At 40.5% G+C, this 23,462-nt stretch overlaps 1 protein-coding gene across 5 annotated transcripts in view; it reads left to right on the top strand.

The window, feature by feature from the left end:
- trim36 (tripartite motif containing 36) overlaps positions 1-23,462 on the top strand; it is a 119,905-nt gene that overhangs the window by 6,108 nt on the left and 90,335 nt on the right. For 2 of the 5 annotated variants that reach the window (XM_059969585.1, XM_059969584.1), the window contains exons 3-6: positions 9,199-9,228; positions 16,929-17,272; positions 20,527-20,673; positions 21,027-21,122. In XM_059969585.1, the coding sequence (XP_059825568.1) occupies positions 9,199-9,228; positions 16,929-17,272; positions 20,527-20,673; positions 21,027-21,122 (617 nt within the window). The remainder of the gene's footprint in view (positions 1-9,198; positions 9,229-16,928; positions 17,273-20,526; positions 20,674-21,026; positions 21,123-23,462) is intronic. The other 3 variants (XM_059969586.1, XM_059969589.1, XM_059969587.1) reach the window with 3 other exon arrangements.

Genomic DNA, 23,462 nt, shown 5'->3' with positions numbered 1-23,462 from the left:
AGTGTGAGAGCACATTGGGAATTTGGTCTGCATGGTCAGCCCAGCAGTCTACTCCTGTCAGATCTCTGGTGACTTCTGTCATGTGACTTTCCACATTCTAGTCAAGTAATTGATTGCAAGAGACATTTTAATGCAATTATGCCTTACAGTCAATATCAGAGTACTTTCATTACAATCCCCTATGTGGTAAGGTTGGCGGTGGTGATATGTAGTCCTCAGCATTGACTGTGCACTCACATGATCATAACAAACAAGGACAAGGAAGCATTCTGCTAGTCATTGCTTCATATTGAATATCACAAGAGCAATAAAAAGACATTGTCCGGTTGACCTAACTGTCCATGACCATGTGGCACTAGTTGCACTACAACCGGCCGAAAGTCAGAGCTGCTGTGCTGAGCATTGTAACAGGCAGTGCAAGATCACGAGGAAAATTCTCTGCTCTTGTTCTCATAAGCCTACCTCCCATCCATGGATTTGACCATAATACTGTGGTGGGAGCGGTCAGTGCACAAACCTTGTGGAGCTGGAATCCCATTCTCACACAGGAGAATCTGTTTGAGACCACTACTGCTAAATGGAGCAGATTCTAGGGAAGCTCAAAACCAGACATCCACAATGTTACCCAGGGCAGTAGTGCTAGTGCCTAATGTTCAGATGCTCTGGTGTGTGCTGTATCCGTCACCTTGCTCGCCCCAGGAAACCAACCCTGCTTCACTGAGGACTGTAGAGACTGGAAGAGAAATACCTGAAAAAGGAGATGCAAGCTGGTAAAGTTACCAGATGCATACTGAACGTGGATGTCTAGGCAGAGTTCAGTGATCAGTAACAACAGTTGAAATCAAAGTTCTTCAATCTACCACTGCTGATTTGCTGATAATCAGCCAGCTAATGGGAGGATGTGGCTACAGGAATATTTGAGTCTGAATGATGATAAGGCTTGACAATAAATACGAAAGCCAAAGTTGAAGTATTTGCATTGTTTTATCCAGTAGTGGTGAAATAGGGTCCCTCTCATTGCCTGCCATCCCTGTCAGCATCCAGTACCTCCTTTGCTAGCAGTAGTATCAAGAATTAGTTAAATACACAGAATACTACAAACGTTTATACAAAATGCATGGGCTCCAACAGCAATCTTGCCATGCTGTTGAAAATTTGAGTTCCAGGAAGAGCTGTACTTTTAATCTCAATGCTGCTATCAGGGTGGGGGAGAAATTCCTGGTATTTTGTGTTAATCAAATCCAATCTAGACAATGAGTGCATTGCTGATCTATTGCTAATCTTCACCAGGGTGATGATGATGATATTTGAGTTTCATCAAATCCATTTAATGCCAAACTTCTTTACAGCCTCTGTGCAAACAGGGACCAGGAGGCTGAATTCCAAGAGACAACATTTGGCATGGGTGGCATCGTAAACCAGGGTGGTAATGAACCCTGTTTGAATAATAGGGGAACACTTCGCTGGCTGCAGTCGTAAAGGAAGGCAGTGGTGGGCTGCCAGAGATCTGTCGTCTTATTCCACAGAAAATGTTGCAGGAGTGTTTTAGGCCCAGATATTCTCAACTCAATAACCTGCCATCCTTCAGAAGGAGAAAAGTGAGGTCATTGGCTAGGCGATTGCAAAATATTCAGATCCATTTGTAACACCTCAAAAAATAAGGTAGCCCATGTGCTCACACTGAAAGACTTGGGCTACCTACGGGCACAAGCTGACAAGCAGTTGTTCCACACAAAATCTTAATGGAGGAACTCTGTTTGCCTCCCATTAGAATTGCCATTAATAAATCCCCCACTGTTACCTTTATATGGTAGTCTTTGCCAGCAAGAAACACAACTTGGCCAGTTGCCTAACTTCTGTGGTTAATGTGGCAAGAAAAGGAGGTCAGTGGATGGGTATTGTGGCTCTCGAGATTTATCCCTAACTTTAGAAAGATTATCTTTTTAGCACTTGTGCCTGTATATGGTTGTGCATGATGGGTTCTGCCTTTGTTGAGAATATGGATGTGCTTGACAGCTCCTCTTTCTGTTTGCTCTTTCATTGCCCATCATCATTTAGGATAATATAAGGCAGAACTGCAGAGTTTTGATCTGACCCACGTTTATTTTGCTCTGCCTATTGTGTGTGGCTTCCAAAATTTACAAGACACAAATCAATGGCATGATGGAATACCCTCTGGCAGCTTGAGTGAGTGCAATTCCAAGATCAATTTAAGAAACTCGACCTCGCCCAAGAGAAAACAGCCAGTGTTAATTAGCAGCCAGTCCTCCAGTTTAAACTCATCCTTCATGCCGAGTCGTCGATGGCTTTGAAGTTTGCTATTTACAAGAAACAATGCAGAGACTCAAAGTTTCCTCTTCAACATCTGTGCCCTGCTCTTGCTGAAGAACACAGGTAGAAGATTTATGGGAATCACACCATAGTGCAATTAATTTACAACACCAGCAACTGGGGCTCGATTACTGCCATTGTCTGTAAGAAGTTTATACATTCTCCCCATGACCATGTGCATTTCTTCCGGGTGCTCCGGTTTCCTCCCACATTCCAAGTATGTACTAGTAAGGTTAGTAAGTTTTGGGCCTGCTACGTTCGCACCGGAAGTGCATAATCCTCGCTGATTTGATTTGATGCAAACGACATATTTCACTGTATGTTTCGTTGTCTCGATGTGCATGTGACAAATAAAGTTAATTTGTAATTTAATCAGCAATTCCCCTTCAAGTCGCAGTATCCTACTTGCTAACTTGTGTGAGTTCCTTCATCTTGGAGCTCTTTCCTAAAGGAGTTTGGGGATACTTTCACTGTATTTGCGGTACTTATGCACATTTTATTCCATATCCATACTTCAACCTCTAATTTTTATTTATAGTTGTTGAATGTTGTTTTTTGTTGTATGTCATGCCAATACACTGCAACAAATTGCTAATACATAAAAATGTGTATAGCAAATGAATTTGCCCTTGATACGACTACAATGCTTTAAAAAAGCAGCTTCCATTTTGTGCAACACACACAAAATGCTGGAGGAACACAGCAGGCCAGACAGCATCTACAGGAAGAAGCAATGTCGACGTTTTGGGCCGAGACCCTTCGTCAGCTTCCATTTTGTGTTGGGATTGAAAATTTATCCTTGAATGGAAAGACAAAGCAATGTAGATTAATATCTGACTAGGTAAATCTGATGGTTTTGAATTTGATTTTAATATCACAAACTGGAAATGTGATCGTAATGAGAACAGGCTGTTTAGGAATGGAAGCATTCTATCTTAGAATGATTTTAGCACTGAAGTAGTTGAACAAGTCTGAATTCAGTGGAACAATTTTTGCAAACGATAAAGAAAAATGTTCAATACAATAATGCACAAAGATTGTGCTTTATTAGTTTCCTTAATTATTCATTTTATTCTAATCAGTAAAGATAGATCTGAGATAAAGATTCCTCTCCTTTGTTGGAGCATTCTACAATTAACTTTGCTTCCAAAGATCCACCCTGCACAAATGTGACATGTTGCATTTTTACACCAATTGTTCAGTGGCTAGTTGGAATGGGATTTCCAATACAATACCAGTTAGTCTCAATTAGAATTTTTTTCTGTCTGTTCAAACTAATTTGGATGGCCAACAGATAGAGATTTTTAAAAATAGACACAAGAATTGTATCAATTTCATCATGTCTCTGGGACTTTCAAAAGTACTTCACATTTCATTTGTCCCATTTGTCATGTGGTATTGTCCTTGGAACCACGATGCATATTTTGCCTGTCTTGTTACACATAGCCATTGCCTCCTCATAAAGGGCCCAAGGCTGCAAAGCCACATGCTGCCTGAATGAATCCTTGCTGTTAATGTCACTGAAGCATGCACTGATTTTGTTCATAAATTAGGAATGCCCCATCCGTTCATCTTTTGCTTTAGGCTCCAGACAAAACAAAAATAAACTGTAAGTAAAAATATTACTTACCATAAGACCTTAAGATATAGGAGCAGAATTAGGCTATTTGGCCCATCAAGTCTGCTCTGCCATTTCATCTTGGCTAATTGATTTTCCCTCTCAAACCCAATCTCCTGCCTTTTCCCTGTATCTCTTGATGCCCAGACCAATCAAGAATCTATCAACCTCTGCTTTAAATATACCCAATGATTTGCCCTCCACAGCCACCCATGGAAGTGAATTCCACAGATTCACCACCCTCTGGCTGAAGAAATTCCTCTTCATCTCTGTTCTAAATAGATGTCTGTCCACACTGAGGCTATGTCCTCTGGTCTTAGACTCCCTTACCATAAGAAACATTCACTCCACATCCAATTTACCTAGGCCTTTCAACATTTGATAGGTTTCAATGAGATTCTCCCCTCATTCCATTGAGTACAGGCCCAGAGCCATCAATCGCTCTTCATCTGACAAGCCTTTCAATCATAGAATAAGTTTTCTGAAACTCCTTTGAACCCTCTCCACTGTCAGCACGTTCTTTCATAGATAAGGGGCTCAGAACTGCTTACAATGCTCCAAATGAGGACTCACCATAAAGCCTCAAGATTACGTTCTTGCTTTTATATCCGTATATTGTGTCCGTATATTTGAAATCCTCGTCTTCTGATTTAACTATAGCAACATTGTGTTGCTACTCTTATAGGGCAATGCCTGCTTTTTTGTGTTTCCAAGAGCAGGAACATATTTAAAACTTCCAGTGATTGTTTTGGACTTTTATCATTCCAATGCCTGGGGAGCATGTTGGATAAGAGGGTGACAGAGATACCAAGCTGCTTGTATTATGCACCTTCTGCAGTGATAATGTTACATGTTGATCTTTGATATTCCAAGGATGCAGCTATCTTAGAGACATTGGCACCTTTTCTGCAGAACTGAAAATGTGGTTATCAGATGTACAGGTACTTGGTAGGCTTTATAATTCAATCAAACAATGCCAGAGAGTAGTGGTGGATAATTGTTTGTCAGGTTGGAGACCAGTGGCTAGTGGTGTGCCTCAGGGATCTGTACTGGGTCCAGCGTTGTTTGTCATATACATTAATGATCTGGATGATGAGGTGGTAAATTGGATTAGTAAGTATGCAGATGATACTAAGATAGGTGGCGTTGTGGATAATAAATTAGGTTTTCAAAGCTTGCAGAGAGACTTAGGCCAGTTAGAAGAGTGGGCTGAACGATGGCAGATGGAGTTTAATGCTGATAATTGTGAGGTGCTACATTTTGGTAGGAATAATCCAAATAGAATATACATCATAAATGGTAGGGCATTGAAGAATGCAGTAGAACAGAGTGGTCTAGGAATAATGGTGCATAGTTCGCTGAAGGTAGAATCTCATGTGGATAGGGTGGTGAAAAAAGGTTTTGGTATGCTGGCCTTTATAAATCAGAGCATTGAGTATAGGAGTTGGGATGTAATGTTAAAATTGTACAAGGCATTGGTAAGGCCAAATTTGAAGTATTGTGTACAGTTCTGGTCACCAAATTATAGGAAAGATGTCAACAAAATAAAGAGAGTACAGAGGAGATTTACTAGAATGTTACCCGGGTTTCAGCAGCTAAGTTACAGAGAAAGGTTGAACAAGGTTAGGTCTTTATTCTTTGGAGCGTAGAAGGTTAAGGGGATACTTGATAGAGGTTTTTATAATTATGAGGGGGATAGATAGAGTTGACGTGGATAGGCTTTTTGCATTGAGGGTAGGGGAGCTTCAAACAAGAAGGCATGAGTTGAGAATTAGGGGGCAAAAATTTAGGGGTAACACGAGGGGGAACTTCTTTTCTCAGAGAGTGGTAGCTGTGTGGAACGAGCTTCCAGTAGAGGTGGTAGAGGCAGGTTCAATATTGTCAATTAAAGTAAAATTGGATAGGTATATGGACAGGAAAGGAACAGAGGGTTATGGGCTGAGTGCGGGTCAGTGGGACTAGGTGAGAGTAAGCGTTTGGCACAGACTAGAAGGCCCGAGATGTCCTGTTTCCGTGCTGTAATGGTTATATGGTTATATAAATGTGCCAATATGTGACTTAAGTACATTAGTCAAATAGCATTATTTCTATGTGTAAGCTTGAAAATTATACTATCTCTGGGGTCTCCTTTGGTCAGGGTCAACTATGGAGATTGTGTCCTAGCTGTCTAGATACACAAGCCTGGGCAATACAATATGGAGAACAAGCTGTTGCCCATATAGCAAGCTCCCCCTCTCCATGCATCTGATGAATCCAAAGGAATGGCAGAGACCGATACAGTTTGGTACCAGCAGCATCGCAGGAGTTGCCAGTCAGCATTGAACTCAATGTAGGACTGCCTTAGGGACTCCAGTTCCGGATTTTTCCCTGGGTGTCTACTCCTGAAGCCTTCCTCGTGAGGGGATATAGTCGCAAGGCAGTGGAGGTTTGGGATCAGAATTTCCTTCTCCGAGATGAGCTGTCAACCACAGCTGACGAACCCCCTCTGCCTGAAATGTCTGTTTGTAAGGCACCAGTAACCCACCTTTGCTCCTTCTCCTGTCAGTAGAAGTGGTTCTGCCAGGATTAATGGCCAAGCCACTTGTGAAGGCCAGGAATTGGACTTGGTCGTCAGAGGCTATTTGAGATGCACCCCATTGAGAGCATTTCATTGGTGGTGGGAGCTTGTCCCCATTACTTCCCCTGAATATGAATGAATGAATGAATGAATGAATGAATAGGACAACTCTAGGGAACCACTCTATACTACATAACACACACAAAATGCTGGAGGAGCTCAGCAGACCAGGCAGCATCTATGGAAAAGAGTAAACGGTCAAAGTTCCAGACCGAGACATTATACTATCCGCTTGCAGATAAGGTAGAGAATTAAAGCCAAGTATGGTTCAGGCTTCACGTGATGCTCACAAGTACAAGTTGCAGAAAGTACAAGATGGCATTCTGGAGGAGGAATACTGGCTGCACTCTCGTTTGTAGTCAATTATAAATTATTTCCATTTTGTCATGTTAACTTCTTATAGGATAATTTGTAACATCTAAGCAATAACTGAAAATTTTACAACATGCTCTACCCAGATTGAATTGTACATTATCGCCAGTTTCCAAAGAAAGAAAAAGCTGCTGGTATGCAATCATTGCGGCCATGACTAAAGCCCTGTGTAATTTAAGTTTATTTATAGTGATTCTGTACTGAAATAAAGGGATTGTATGTAACATTTTAGCGAGGCATTTCAAAGAAGTTAAAATTGACCAAGAAAGTCGACCAATGTCTTCAAACAAGTAAGGTAACAATTTTCAGAAAATATTAACTTTTTCTTTATTATTTTACTGTAAATTTGACAATATAGATGTTTATCTACAAATATATTTTCGTAACACTAAACTGCATGGGTCATTACCTTCCATAGAGAACCATTGGTGATCTGCCATTTACCAATCATCTCTAATTTCTATCATTAAATGTATCTTTTCTACAGTGTTAACTAATTCTTCAATCTGGTGTTTTAAGTTTATTTGGACTGTTCTTAGATGTGAATATCAGATGAATATAAAAACAATTCAGGCTGTTTGGGAGCGGTGGGGCACCAAGAATGTTTCAAAGTGTTGAAGGATGATGATGCTTCTGACAAAACTGTTGTCTGCAGATCTCCCCCCCGGTTTTACCGAACAACTCTCCAACAGTGCCTTTCACTCTGGACTTGCAACTAGCTTTTGCAGGTTCCACAAAACTCTCACACACTTGGCAGATCTCACAGCCTGCACATAGCCAGCAATTCCACCCAACAAGCCACGTCACCCAAACAGGGCGCTCACCAGCCTACAAACTCTCTCCACCTTTTAGACTCTGGCAGGAGAGATTTAAATTTAATTCGTTGTCTTTGATTATATAACGTCAATGATCTTCTTTACACAACAATGGATAGCAAACTGCTAGATACGACAGATATCTTCAGCCCTGGTCTGGAATTAGCTAGAGCTATAAAAGTTAATGGCCGCGGTGCCCCTGACAGCTACTGTAAATGCCATCTCAAGTTGCAGTTGTGGCTGCAAAAATAGTTGCGCATATTTCCATGAACGGCGCTGCTTGAGGAGAAAAGGAAAAGCATGTTTGGCATTCTTGGAAAATAACACTTCTTGGTGCCAAAATATTGACACGAGGATTGTCTCCATCTCTCAAACCTTTGAATGCTAATTATTTAATGGTTTTGGTTTTCCATAGACATTTAAAATTACAACAAGGCCTTCAGATATTTGATTTAAAGGTGCTAGTCCTGATCTGCTTGATGGTTCAACTGATCAATACTCTACACATGGTGATTTCATACCAGGAAACTCAATGGTCTAAATCAGCAATTCTTAAATATAGTGTTGCCAATTATAATAAAACTCACCAAGACAAGGAGAAGGTTAATAATCCAAGCCTCCTAGTTCTGATCACTACCTGATGATTCTTGTGAAAAGGATATATGGTGAGGTAGTGAATAAGGATTGAGAGATGCCTTCAGCTTATATGAACTCTTCTTAGATGTGAGTATCAGGTAAATTTAAAAAACAATTCAAGCCCTAGAAACAGAAACGGTTGTGATGCACTCATTAATCAAATAGCCACTCAACATTCAATGTCTAGGCTTATGTTCGAAGAATGAAGGCTTAAGGATGACAGGAAATTGTGGATCTTGATTCAAACCTGCATTAATGGAATTCAGTTACAGAGGTGGGAAATGTGTATAATTCTGTAGCGTTTCCACAGTAGGATAAGCATTAAGTTAAAACTTTATACTATCTTTACCATCATTCTATTGAAATGCAAGCTTATCCTGAATATTTTAGTGGTTGAATATATTTCCATACTTCATGTTTGAAAATATAATTTGCATTGTACTTCCTGCATGTTAAAACAGCGATGTCCAAAATAACATGCTATTACAGTCAGTTTACTCATTCAGTCATCACTGCAGGCTAGCATGTCAAATATATTAACAAGTGGAAACCTGAGAAGAGGAAGTGCACTTTTGAAAGCTTGTGATTGCATTGTGTTGAATTTCTTCTGATCCGAATAATGTAATAAACTAACCTGATCTCAAGGGTTAACTTCCCTTTTGAAGAGTGTAATCTAGTTTGTGCCGTGTTGTCTCTGTGAAAGTATTTTCATCTGACAATGAAATTCACCACTAATGTGTTTACAACGTTACAGCATAGTACGAATCACACTGAAAAATTATTCCTGATTCTTTGTTAATTAATTGCAGCCTCACTGCGAAGGTCATTCGGGAGAAAAGGTAGAACCATTCTGTGTTGATTCAGGTTTAATGGGTCGTAGCTGCAACTCAATTATGACTGTTTATTCTGTTTTTGCAAATTAAAATTTGATTATATCTGTTAAAAATCAAATAAAAGTGGTCACATTCTAAAGTTGACATAAGGTGGACATAAGCTCATCACTGTTATGTAAAAATGTTTTTCTTAATGAAATCAATTGACTGGCAATCTGTAATACAACATTTGCTTTAATGGAACTACCAGAATTATTTTTAACAGCAAATATAATAATCTTAATTTTAATAATTTTTTTCTGAAAGTGATAAGATTATCACATAAAATTCAATATGATTCTGGTTTGGACATTTGCCTCTCAAGCAAGTTAGTTATCACTTTGTGATGTGCTTTAGCTGGGAGGATAACCCACATCATAAAATACCTTACATTTCAGCACAAGTTGTAAAAACATCAGACTTATGTGAACTTTAGCTTAGCTTGACCACTGCAAATGATTTCTTTCTGGTTTTGCTTGGGTCATTAGTTTGTGACAATGGCATGTGTGTCTCATACCTGCTTGTGTTGCCTGTTGTTTTCTGAGTGCTGTGTCGTGTCTCCTAATTTGCTTTTTATGTTGTTTTATTGTGTGCTGTGTTGTTTCTTTCTTACCACGTAACCATGCTCAGTATGTAAACAGGAATGCACACAAAATATCAACAAATATCTGAACATTGCATTCCCATTCCATCTAGGAATCCTTTCAGGGAAACGCACATTGTATATCCAGTGCAGAGCGGGACAGTGCATACTTTTTGTATGGGCGGGTCACTCAGTCCAAAAATTCTGTTCGGCCTGAGATCCATGGCATTGTACATAACAGGACAGGCCTTGCTTGCTTAACAGGCCTAAAGGCCTTCCCCACCACCCATTGCTGGAAGCAGACCAAGTGAAGCAAAATGGATGTGTCATCGATCTGCTCAGTATATGGAACATGGGAGTGAATAAAATGGGCCAAGGATGGGAAGAGGTGGAGCCTCAGTCTTAGTGGGGGTGGAGGAAGTGGTTGTGACCTCGTGAGCTGGGTTGATTTGAAGTCAGGACTGAATGGGAGGGAGTCAAGGTTGAGATGTGGTTGACAGGGATTGGAGACAAAACTGGTTGGGAGGGGTGACGGGCTGGTGGTGGTGGTGTGACAGAGCCAGACCGAGAGGCAAATCCTTAGCGAGAATCTATCTAAAGCGGTTTCACCACACCAGTTGCAATATACAGAGGCAGATCTGCTATGATTTAGTGAAGAGAGCTCACGTTTGTTAGGAAAGCCAATGTGACCCATGCTGGATGGACTTGAGTGCAATCCCAGCATAAATTCCATCCCATTAGCATGTTTAGCTAGAGGGAATTGCCGACTTTGTGGATGATGTGGTAAGTTCTGCCATCTGCTTTCTAATGAAATTGTACAGAGGATATGGTGCCACATTACCTAGAGTCAGGAAGTTAGAAAGATCTAATTTCATATCCTTTTGACATTCTGAACCACAAACTTAAAGGAGATGAATGCTGACACTGCTGGAAGGAATTAATGGGTGAACTTTCCTGGGATGCTTTTCTACGGCCGGCTTCACAGTGGTGATGGAGGCAGCCTGCTGTCACTAAAAGAAAAGAATATTGTTTTTTTTACAGTAATCCCAAAAAGATCTCATGGAGCACTGGGTACCTGATCATATTTACTGATCAGGTCTTTGATACAATGCCAGTGGACAGAAACTGAGTTAAGTGGTAGAATTTGTGCAGCATACTGGCACCAGTGTACATGATTAACAGTGTTATCAGGTGAATGAGTGATTTCATATCCATAATCAGCCAACAGTGTTATTGTGCAAATTGTCAACAATACTCTTGTCAATTAGGAACAATATTACTAATTACCAACAGCGTTATATTCTTGTGAAATTCCTCTTATACTTGTCTACTCACTGCATTAGTAACATTACTTTCTGTGAAATTCTATTATTCTCTGAATTATCATGTGTTGCTTTCAATTGAATTATTAATATTACGATTCTATAAAAGACCAGAAAAATTTACTATGCTGTTAAATCTAACAATCTTACTAATTACTAATAACATTATTGTTCTCTCAATGATTAATGAGTAGATAAGATGTTCAGGTATAAAACAAACAGTACTGTAACAGATGCAAGTTATTTCTCTATCTGAATTCACATGAACCAGGAACAGTGTTAGTACACAATGAAATGGCAACAGCTTGGATTTACTGCACATGATTGTCATCATATAAATAGCTTTACGTTAGACTCTCCTTCTCCTCTTGCATTTTTTCCTTCATTTATGTTTATCCTCATGCTCAACTTTGGATCATTAAAATTGAAAATTCAGTGTTTCCTTTTTTTCCTATTAATATTCTATTTTGTCATTTGCCGATCATTTTCAGTCATGTGATAACTGAGGCAACATTGATAAGATAGCCAGGTAGTTTTCTATACCGTGAGCATCTGATTTTAGATTGCATTGAGTGCAGCAATTTTAAAAAGAAATCTAATGAATATCTGGTGATGGTTTTACAACCCCCTCCTCCCCCACCCACCAGACAACTCTTTTTTCCCCTTCCTGAGGGAAACTGTGTGGCCGCCCAGTGAAAAGGAAACAGGCTACGTAGTCCATTGGGCAATTAATTCTTTCTCATATTTCAGACTTTAATGCATAGAGAGGCAACGTAAAATTGGTTTACTGTTGTCACATGTATTGAGGTACAGAGAAAGTCTTGGCTTGGTGTGTCATCCATACAGGTTGCTTCATTGGGCGAGTACAAGGAAAAACAATAACAGAATGCAGAATATGAAGTTGTAGTTACTCAGAAAGTGCAATGCAGGCAGGCAATAAGGTGCAAGGCCATAAAGAGGAAGATTTTGGGATGAAGAGCCCATCTTATCACACTAGGGATCCATTCAATAATTTGATAATAGCAAGATAGACGCTGTCTCTGAGCCTGGTGGTATGTGCTTAATGAGAGGGTCTCTTGAATCCAGGCACGTTAAACCCTGCTTTGTCACTGGAGCCCCAGTCACGCTTTAAGCAGAGTCCAAGTAGGCAAGCTGGCCAGGAGCAGGTTGGAAGTTGTTAGGTAGGTCACCCAAGTCAGTGTACAACTCATTTGGCTTCAGAATCAAGGCATCACGGTAGCATCGCAGTTGGCAAGATGCCATTACAGCTTGGGTTGTCAGAGGTCAGAGTTCAATCCCGGCATCTTCTGTAAGGAGTTTATATGTCATCCCCGTGGAATGCCTGGCTCCTGTTACCTCCCACAGCCACAGCCAAAGACACACTGGTTAGTAGGTTAATTGGCCATTGTAAATTGTCCTATGAGTTGGCTAGAGTTAAACTCGGGGATTGAAGGTGGCTCAGCTCGAAGGGCTGGAAAGGCCAATTCCATGCTGTATCTCTAAATAAATTGGCTGAAGGATTTACCTTGGCACCAAAACAACCTCCACTATGGACTTGACCCAGACTCTCGTCCCTTTCCCTTTCTTCCTCTGAGAATCTTCCAGGCAGGAATTGAATAAGGAAAACTGAAACTAGACTGGAGTTTCTGTACCCTGAGACTGAAGCCCTTAGGCTAGTAAGCATGTTTCTAAATCGCTGGCCATCCCGTAACACCGCTCCACCCCACACCACCAGACACATGTTTGCTACACACCTGGGGTTAAAGCCATGCATGTCCTACTTGGTTCCTTTTGTTAAATTTTCATACTTGGATTAATGCTTTCAACAGTTATTGATGTCCTTTGTGTCTGATTCTCAACCATTGACCTCTGCTGTAAGTGTGCTGAGAAATGATTCACTGGGAAGGAGCAGCTCATCCAAAGTGCGTCTGATTATTTATGGCTGAAACATACCCAAGGATGCTTAACTCGTCAAAGGATTGATTCCTAAATGATATCCATTCCTAAAGAAACTTGCCTGCACTAGTAGAGCTTCCATATTGGGAGTAAAAATTCTGGGTGCATTGCCTGCTGCTTTATGTCGCAAGAAGCTATTAAGAACATAGAGCATAAGAACATTACAGCACAGCAAAGGCCCTTTGACCCACAATGTTGTGCCGACGTTTTAACATACTCTGCAATCAATCTAACCTTTCCCTCTCACGTAGCTCTCCATTTTTATATCATCCACGTGCCTAATGTATCTGCCTCTACTGGAATTATGCAACCTCTGGAGTTAGTGGAAAAAGGAGAAAACGATCAATGTGTAGAGGGGGCTGAAGGGATTAGTTGTGGTCATATGCACGAGGAGGGTGGAGAGTGAAGTAGACAAACACAATTTAAAAATACCCCGTGTAATCCAGCTGATGTTTCCTAGTATTAAAGGTCTTACTATTTCAAACCTGTGTCACTGCTCATACTCATTAAATCATTTTTGAAATGGGATAGAAGTCTGTAGAGCTGAGAGCTGTCATGGGAAGGGGAAGTGCAACATAATTGGAGAATGTGGATAAAAATGTTTAATGTGAGATTGCAATGCAAACAATGACCAAAACTTAATGCAATTTAATTCAGCTAGTCTACGGTCTGTTCTGTAATTTCTCTGTGGTTTATTTTTAATAGTTTATGCTTATCTGTCTATATGGATTTAATCGGTTTTGAGGTTAGGGTGTAGAGTTGATTCAATTCTATGTGACATGTGGTAGGTACTCAGTGGCACGCCAGTTTAAAATGAAGGCAAGCAGCTGTTTCATTCGTAGTCAGTGTTCCTTAAACATTTCAGTCATGCAAAGTAGGCTTTCTTGCTCATCAATGTTCTTTCGCCCCGGGAACTGTAACTGACATTAATAAGTTCAACATGTTTGTACTAACACATTTTCTGCTGCCTTTTGGATTCTTGGGAATCAAATGGCAGTAATAAATTTAATTTTATTAAAGAAAATAGTTGAAAATCCGTCTGACAACTTGTTAGTACAGGCCTGTTTAAAGTACTTCAATCAGTGAGTTATTAAATATTATGAAATAAAAACAATAGCTTTTATGCTGCCATTGACCCATTGACACCTGTTGAGTCATAGATTTTACATGGAATGCATTTCATCCCATTTCACTTTCGTTGGTGGAGGTCCGTGCCCTTTGTCCTCCTTTGTCCTGATATCCTATCATATTAAGGTACATATTAACACTGCTAAACAACAGCCGAGGTATTGTAGATTCTAAAGGGGATGGGACATCACTATATGGAGAATTTTACCATTTTCAACCTCCAGTAACCTCAATCCCAAAGCAAAGAAGGTTTAATAGAATTAAAGGATCATCTTCAACGTCCCTTATTTTTAGGAAAAAAATTAATTTAAATGAACTAGTTAGATATTTTCATTTACCTGAAGTGTTCTCTGATTCATATTAAATAAATGGAGATAATCTGAAGTAATTGTACATAGAGTCTCTCTGCTGGTCATGGTGGGTCATGGATGTTGCATCCTAGCTGACTCTGTGATACCCAAGCTAGTCTGCAAGCCCGAGCAGTACGATATGGAGAGCAAGTTATTGCCCCTGTAGCAGGCTCCCCCTCTCCATGCAGCTGATGAATCCAAAGGAACAGCAGAGACTGATACAGTTTGGCACCAGCGGTGTTGCAGGAGTTGCCGGCCAGATTGAACTTACCATAGGAACTGCCTTAGAGACTCCAGCTCCAGATTTTTCCTCGGGGTTTACTCCCAAATGAGTGAGTATTGCTGCAAGGCAGCGGAGGTTTGAGATCAGAGTTTTCCTTCTCCTAGCTGAGCTGCCAACCTCGGCTGACAAGCCCCATCTGCCCGAAGCGTTGGGTTTTAAGGGCACCAGTAACCCACCTTTACCCATTCCCCTGTCAGTAGAAACAGTTCCACGAGGGTTAGTAGCTAAGCCACATGTGAAAGCCAGGAGCTCCACTTGCTTGTCAGAGGCTATTTGAGATACATGACATTTAATAGATAGCGAGAGCTTATCCCTATTACCACCTCCAGCTATCACAACCTTAAGGAAACTTAAAGTAATTAAAGTACATCTCAAAAGCACTTAATTGCAGGAAAAGAACATTTTATTTATCATAGCCTTGCGAAAGATGTTACATAAATGCTAGTTTCTAATTCCTTGTCCTTCTAAGAAAAAAATTAAAAATTATAGTGTAATGAGAGGCTATTAATCTAATTCATCATAAATCATCTTCATTAGCTCAGTGGATATTGTGTCAACCAATGTAATAATAACCATGGAGAAGCAAAGGTTCTGATCTTCCATCAACCAGCTCAGTGTGTGGAGCTGACTGACTTTGATCATTTTTCCTTGATGTAAGAAGGGGAAAAGCAAGATGGGGAACGTTTTAAACTGGGATACAAGAACATTAATATTTAAGTGGTTATGAACAAATTCTTCAGCAGTTAATATAGTCTTTTGCTTTATTAAAATTATAAACATATTCAAGGAATTCAAAACCCAGGAAACTTTGCTCAACCTGTATAAGATGATGGGGCAATGACAATTGGGTCTCGTGTCCATTTCTGTGCAGTTGCTTGAAGGATGTGTAGACTTTGGGAGAGATAGGAGTTATTAGGCTGAGTACAGGGTTAATGGTCGGTTACTTAAGAGTTACTGAACAGAGGGATCTTGGGGTTCAAATCCATATACCCCTCAAGGTCGCTGCATAGGTTGATAGGATAGTTAAGAAGGCCTATGCTAGGCTTGATTCACAGGGGGATTGAGTTCGAGAGTAGAGAGGTCACGTTGCAACTCTACAAATCTCTGGTGAGACCACACTTTGAGTATTGTGTTCAGTTCTGGTCACCTCATTATAGGAAGGATATGGAAGCTATGGAGCGGGTGCAGAGGAGGTTTACCAGGATGTTGTCTGGATTGAAAAACAAGTCTTATGAGGCAAGGTTAGCAGAGCTGGGACTTTTCTCATTGGAGCGTAGAAAGATGAGAGGGGACTTGATAGAGGTCTACAAGATTATGAGAGGCATAGATAGGGTGGATAGTCAGTACCTGTTTCCCAGGGCACCAATAGCAAACACCAGAGGGCATAGGTATGAAGTTAAGGGAGGGAAGTTTAGGGAAGACACCAGGGGCAAGTTTTTTACACAGAGGGTTGTGGGTGCCTGGAATGACTTGCCAGGGATGGTGGTGGAGGCTAAAACATTGGGGGTATTTAACAGCCTCTTGGACAGGCAGACGGATGAAAGAAAAATAGAGGGTTGCGGTGTAGTGTGGGTTTAGTACTTTTTTTAAAGGGATATATGGGTTGGCACAACATTGAGGGCTGGAAATGGAAATAGATCAAAATATTTAAAGTCATGAAGAATTGAAGCCAAAGGAATGGAGGGAGATGGCTGAGAGAGCAGTGCTTTGAGCAGCAGTGCAACACAAGGAAAATGTTTTCTTATCAATGAATAAGATTTTAATTCTCATCTGTCAGTGTGCTGAGTACAGATTCAAGAGCTGCATTCAAGGGATAAATTCTTGAAGTAGAAGAAATTGCAGGGACATAGAAACAAGCATCAGAATGGAAAAAATGAGATTGCTCTTCAAAGGAGCTTCCAAATTGCTCTCTTCTGCTCTGTATTACTTGACAGTTCTAATAACCTATATAAATTTACTACTCTCTCAATTTTTTTTTTACTTTCCCTTGTTTGTCCTTTCTCTGTCATTCCCTTTATTCTTTCATGTATTGGTTGACTAAAAAGGATCTGCTGCCCATCCAGGCTGGAAACGGACCATCCACAGTCAAGGAGTCACCACCTTCCCTTGCCCTGGCTGCAAATGTGACGTAGATCTCGGGGAGCGAGGCATCAGTGGATTGTTCCGAAACTTCACCTTGGAAACAATCGTGGAGAGGTACCGGCAAGCCGCCCGCGCTGCTGTGGCCATCATGTGCAACCTCTGCAAGCCTCCACCCAGCGAGGCCACAAAGAGTTGCATGGACTGCAAAGCAAGCTACTGCAATGAGTGCTTTAAACTTCACCATCCCTGGGGCACTCCAAAGGCTCAACATGAGTATGTAGGACCAACCACCAACTTCCGGCCCAAGGTACAGATGTTCCTTTACTGTCTTGTTATATATAACATATTCTAGATGGGCATTCCCAGAATTCCCTTTACATGGGCATTAAGATGATTACGAAAATACATAGAACATTGAAGAAAAATACAGGCCCTTTGGCCTATGATGTTGTGCTGGCCTTTTAACCTACTCAAAATCAATCTAACCTTTCCCTCCTACATAGCCCTCCATTTTTCCATCATTCATGTGTCTATCTAAGAATTTCTTAAATGTCCTTAATGTATCTGCCTCTACCACCATCTACGGCAGGGCGTTCCATGTACCCACCACTCTCTGTTTAAAGAATTTACCTCTGACGTACCCCTAATACCTTCCTCCAATCACCTTAAAATTTTCCCCTTCCTATTAGTCATTTCTGTCCTGGGGGGAGAAAAAGAGAATCTGGAAAAATGGTTCCAGAACACTTCCTCTTTCTTTCAAAATAGTTCTTGTGAAGGTGAAAATATATGCTCCCACAACTTCTGACATATGCACATAAAAAAATTTATAGAAAGAACTAAAGACATTAGACCTTAATTAATAATTAATTTGATGAGAGCTCAGAGTCAGCTAAACCAAAGAAAGTTTGAATTGATAATCCAACAGTATCTGCTTCTATAATCTACAAATCATGTGACATTGAACAAAGCTGCACCCATGTGTGTATGAAAAATTTAGTCACAGCACATACAATATTACATTTATTAAATTGATAGAACATGTTTTGATAATTAAAGAGGAAACATATTTGAGTTGGTTGTATGGTCTATTAATTTTCATGCTTATTCATTCTGACACGTAGGAACAGATCGACCAAAAGGTTAGATTTCCCTTGAGGATACTGAAGTGATTCAGTAAATGGAAGTAACTCAAATTTTCAGAGGAAATTGACGTCAAATTCATGTGTTTCTTTAACGTTGGTGGATACTTTAAAATCTGTAAATTTCAGAACCCCACTTTGGATGTTCCAATGATTAATTTTACACAAACAAGACTAGGTTGAGGAATTATCAATATATAGCCTCAAGCCTTTTCTTTCCTTAAAAGGGCAGGATCTGTAATCAGACACATTCAGTCTGTCTTACAAATATAACACGTTATGGCACGATTATCATATGCGCTGATGTATATGTGACAGATGTTGCAGTCATTTTCGTCACCCTCGTATACAACAGCTGCACATTCCCTGAAGATTGTGGACATGGCTCATGAAATGGATGAAGGGACAGGAGCAAAAAAAAGAAAGACACACTTGTTGAAAATATCCGAGCCTTCTGTTTTGAAACATTTTTGTTATGTTTTGCTAATTCTTACAAGTTGAATATCCAGTCTTTGGACGGTTGAGGCCCATCTCCAGGCCACTGAATATAACATGGAAAGAAAGGGATAAAGAAGCTACAGAGAAAACACTGAGTAAAGAGAAAAGACTGCAAGAGGGAAAGATGGAAGGAAGAAAATCAGGGAAAATTTAAAAAAAAATGGAAGGAAGAAAAAGAGGGAAAATTCTTTAAAAAGATGGAGAGTAGAGTGAACAAGAAGAAGAGTGATTTCTTTGAATGTAAACAGAATTTTAAAAGTCCTGCTAACAGGAGGAAATCTGCAGATGCTGGAAATTCAAGCAACACACACAAAATGCTGGTGGAACACAGCAGGCCAGGCAGCATCTATAGGAAGAAGCGCTGTCGACGTTTCGGGCCGAGACCCTTCGTCAGGACTAACTGAAGGGTTTCAGCCTGAAACATCGTCTGTACTCTTTTCCATCGGTGCTGCCTGACCTGCTGAGTTCCCCCAGTATTTTGTGATTGTTTGGATTTCCAGCATCTGCAGGTTTTCTCTTGTTTGTGAAAAGGGAATGAGAAATGGAGAGAGAGAGAGAGAGAGAGAGAGAGAGAGAGAGAGAGAGAGAGAGAGAGAGCGAGAGGATAAAAAAAGGATGAAATGGATTAATGAATAAGGCCAAAGAATACAGGCTAAAAGAGAGTTTTAAAAAAAAGAGCAAATGGGTCCGAGGGTTTCAGAGGAGGTTAGAAAGGTAGAGGAGGAGTGACTGTTGAATCAGAGTCAGAACCAAAGTTCTTCAATACCAAGCTGCATAAGGATTGGTTCACAGGTACAGTTTGTGTTCACTGTCAAAAACCTTCTGAACTATGGAATCCAGCGAAAGTGATTCAAACATGGAGATTATTTCCTCAGTAACAATCTTTTTTACTGTTTGGGACTGACCTAAGGGTAATTTTAATCGTCCTATTTTAAATGGGAAGTTGAAGGTGAGGAGATTATATTCTGGAGCAAAGTGTAGAGTCAAAATTGACAATGACCCATGTTAAGGAGCACAGCCAACAATGCCCAGAATAGTCAGAGGAAGCTCACTCACTTGAAAAATGGGTCTCTACTAGTTTCTAGCGGGCGTTGCCTCTCCCATGTTTCCAGAGGTAGCTCACTCATTTCAAGAGGATGAATTTTGATATGCTCACCTTGCTGACTCAGTACTGGGAGAGGTAGAGTGCAGTATGATATGTGGTGTGGAGGAGGGTGGCTGCTGGGTGTGTGATCTCAGCTGGCTTTGGCCCTTGAGCAGCTGGAGATGTCAGGAGAGAAACTCCTGTTCTAACTTGGCTCAACATTTAACACGAAACAAAATGATTCAGTGGAACCTACCACTGAAGAACTCTCTGGGCAATTCAGTAGAAGAGGCCTAAAGTGGGTTTTCATTTGATACCCATTGTTTGCAAGAGAATGATTGGTATCCATGGAGAGGTTGGATGGGCTGCTCATTTTTGGGGGTTGGAATTCATTTTTACAAGTGGTGCAGGCAGTGTGGTATCAAAAGTGAGTACTTTCTATAGCCATTTTTGTTCTCAACTGTAGATTTCTGCCATCCAAATTGCCCTGCTATGTATTTGGGATTGATCATAAATTGGCAAGTGATGGAAGCAGGGAAACGTACTAATACACTAAATTACGCCAGGATTGGATTTTCCAGCATTCCTCAGTCTAAAGGGGATCTTGTTCTAAGAGTATTGTAGAGTAAAGAAATTGATAAAAATTTGTGCCGGTACTGTGTGAACCGTGCAACATAAAATATCCCCTTGATTTTGAAATGGCAATATATTTAATGTCTTTTTTTTATTCCTTCCCACAATTCCACCTCAACCCTTCATCCACATCACTCCACTCCTACCTGTGACTCTCCACACCAAACCTTTTTATCCCACTTCCCCCCCACCCCCCAATGCCTCCAGGTTCTGATGTGCCCTGAGCATGAAATGGAAAAGGTGACCATGTACTGCGAGATGTGCCGGAGGCCCGTGTGTCACCTCTGTAAGCTTGGTGGGTCACACGCCAACCACAAGGTCACTTCTATGAGCAGTGCCTACAAAGTGCTCAAGGTAGGATATGTTAAAGCTTAAGAGCTCCCGTCCACTTTCATTTTCAAAGACATTCATGTTGCTCTCAAATATTTGGACATGAAACTTCTCCAATATATCACTCTCCCACTAGTCTTGTACACAGTTGAATCTTAAATTCTTAATGATTTTAATGTATCAGTGACTTGGCCGTTTCCTGGCCCCACTCTTTCTCTGCTTACTCTTTGCATATATTTGGTTTCATTAATTTTGAGATTTGTTCACTGCTTTGTTTATGTGTAAATTGAGATATTGAGGATCTGTTGACGGCTGGTGCAGTTTGAATGGTGTTCTCTGGTTTCATTCTGCTGTGCATTCTGTCGTTATGCCAACAGGAGAAGCTGTCTAAGAGTATTGGTTACCTCATCAGCAAAGAGGGCCAAGTGAAAACTCAGATCTTTCAACTGGAACACATGATTGATCAGACAGAGGTAGGAATGGTCATTTTTCATAACCTGTGATTAGGTTTAAAACAATGCTATACCAAGAACAATGAGCGTAATTTTTCTTTGGAGTTATGCCAGTGATGAAATGAATGTTATCAAACTATTAACCAAAATGATGGGACCCAACATGTTAAGGATGTGGCTGCAGCAGTCACACCTGTTTTCATCCAAAACTGGTAGGGATAAGGACCCCTGCATTGCAGAAGCTAGTCTTCATCCAACTCAATTTAGAGGTGATTGGATCCAACACTGGCTTTGGGACCAGACAGCATTCTAGGAATAGCATCAAAAATCTACACTCTGGAATAAACTGCCCCTCTAGCCAAGCTCTTCCAGTACAGTTGTTTTACTGACATCTACCAATAATATGGAAAATTGGCTGTGTATTTCTTCTTACAAAAAAAAGTAGGATAAATCCAATCTGGCTATTTAGCATCCAATCTTTCAGCAAAGAGCGAGAAGATGTGGATAATCAGTGTTGTCAAATTGCACTTACTCACTAGTAACCAGCTATAGGGTGGCAGACACAAAGCAGTTAGCATAATGCTATTACAGCGCCAGCAACTTTTCAATTCCCACTGCTGCCTGTAAGAGGTATATACGTTCCTCCTGTGAATGTAGGGGTTTCCACACCCATTCCATGTAGCTAATTAGGTACTAATTAGTAGCTAATTGATTGGGATAGATAAGTAGAATGACCACCAGATGGAAAGGTAGATAAAAAGAATTACTTATTCACCAATGCCCAGTTTGGCTTGAGCCAAGAACTCTCACTACCAGGCCTAAGAATTCAGCTTAGAATCATAATCACTTTCATTATCACAGTCACAGGTTGACTGTGTGGTTAAGAAGGCATATGATGTATTGGCCTTCATCAACTGTGGGATTGAGTTCAAGAGCTGAGAGGTAATGTTACAGCTACACAGGACCCTGGTCAGACCCCATGGAGTACTGTGATCAGTTCTGGTCACCTTACTCCAGGAAGGATGTGGAAATTATAGAAAGGGGACAGAGGAGATTGACAAGGATGTTGCCTGGATTGGGGAGTGTGCCTTACGAGAATAGTTTGAGTGAACTTGGACTTTTCTCCTTGGAGTGACCTGGTAGAGGTGTGTAAGATGATGAGAGGCATTGATTGTGTGCATAGTCAGAGGCTTTTTCTCAGGGCTGAAATGACTAACACAAGAGGGCATAGTTTTAAGGTGCTTGGAAGTAGGTACAGAGGAGATGTCATGGGTAATTTTTACACAGAGAGTGGTGAGTGCGTGGAATGGGCTGCCGGTGATGTTGGTGGAGGCAGATACAATAGGGTCTTTTAAGAGACTCATGGACAGCTACATGGAGCTTAGAAAAATAGAGGGTTATGGGTAACTCTAGGTAATTTCTAAAGTAAGTACATGTTCGTAACATCATTATGGGTCAAAAGGCCTGTATTGTGCTGTAGGTTTCCTATGTTTCTGTGTTTCTAACAATCTTTTACATTAAAAACCATGAGAAGATGGTAGCATTCATTTCCATTTACAGACGACAGCCTCTGATTTACTCTGGGTTTTACTTGTTGAAGTGTTTCTGAACTTCACTCATGAAAGGTCTGCCTCTAAATTTTAGATTTTGCCTCCTCATTCTAGATTCCAAAATCAATGGGTCTTCCAATTATCCTTCATGTCCATAAAACTTCAGAAAAATCACACTTGATCTTCCAACATGTAGAGAAAGCAACCATAATTGTTGTAAATTCTACTTATCATTTAATTTTCAGAGATGAGGTGTATTTTAACTCTAAGCTATGTTCCTGCACGACCAACGTATCTGTATTAAAGTGTAGTGTCAGAACTGCATGTTGTTTGCGTTTCTAGCTATGGCTTTGTATAGATGCAACATAAGTTCTGCTTTCTTGCCGTTGCTTAGCCATGCCTTGGTGCCAATCTGCTATAGTACCCTGTGTTCCTACTTCAGACCCAACATTAACTGCTACTGTGCTCTGCTGTACTCTCCAGACCTGGCTCACAATACTCACTTATTCTGTTCCCTGCTGCAATTTACCCACAGATTACTGAGCTGCAACTGACCTGAAGAGACTAATATGATTACCCACTTGCACTGGGATCTATTTGGTTGAAACCCTGTTGTTCCCTCACAAGTGGATTAATTCTAAATTTTCTTTAGCTAAAAATCACTAACGATTATGTATTCTACACTGTAGGATTTGATGGATGCTTATCAACAGTCTGCAGTTGGCTGTTTTGATTCTCAGTCTTGAAATAACCATACAATTAAATAGGAATTACAACCTGTAGCTTAACCAGTGCTGCACAATGAAGCAGC

The sequence above is a fragment of the Hypanus sabinus genome, chromosome 5 (genome assembly GCF_030144855.1).
Source record: "Hypanus sabinus isolate sHypSab1 chromosome 5, sHypSab1.hap1, whole genome shotgun sequence".
Lineage (NCBI taxonomy): Eukaryota > Metazoa > Chordata > Chondrichthyes > Myliobatiformes > Dasyatidae > Hypanus > Hypanus sabinus.
The sequence above is the reverse complement of the archived record's forward strand: the minus strand, read 5'-3'. Positions and strand labels throughout refer to the sequence as shown.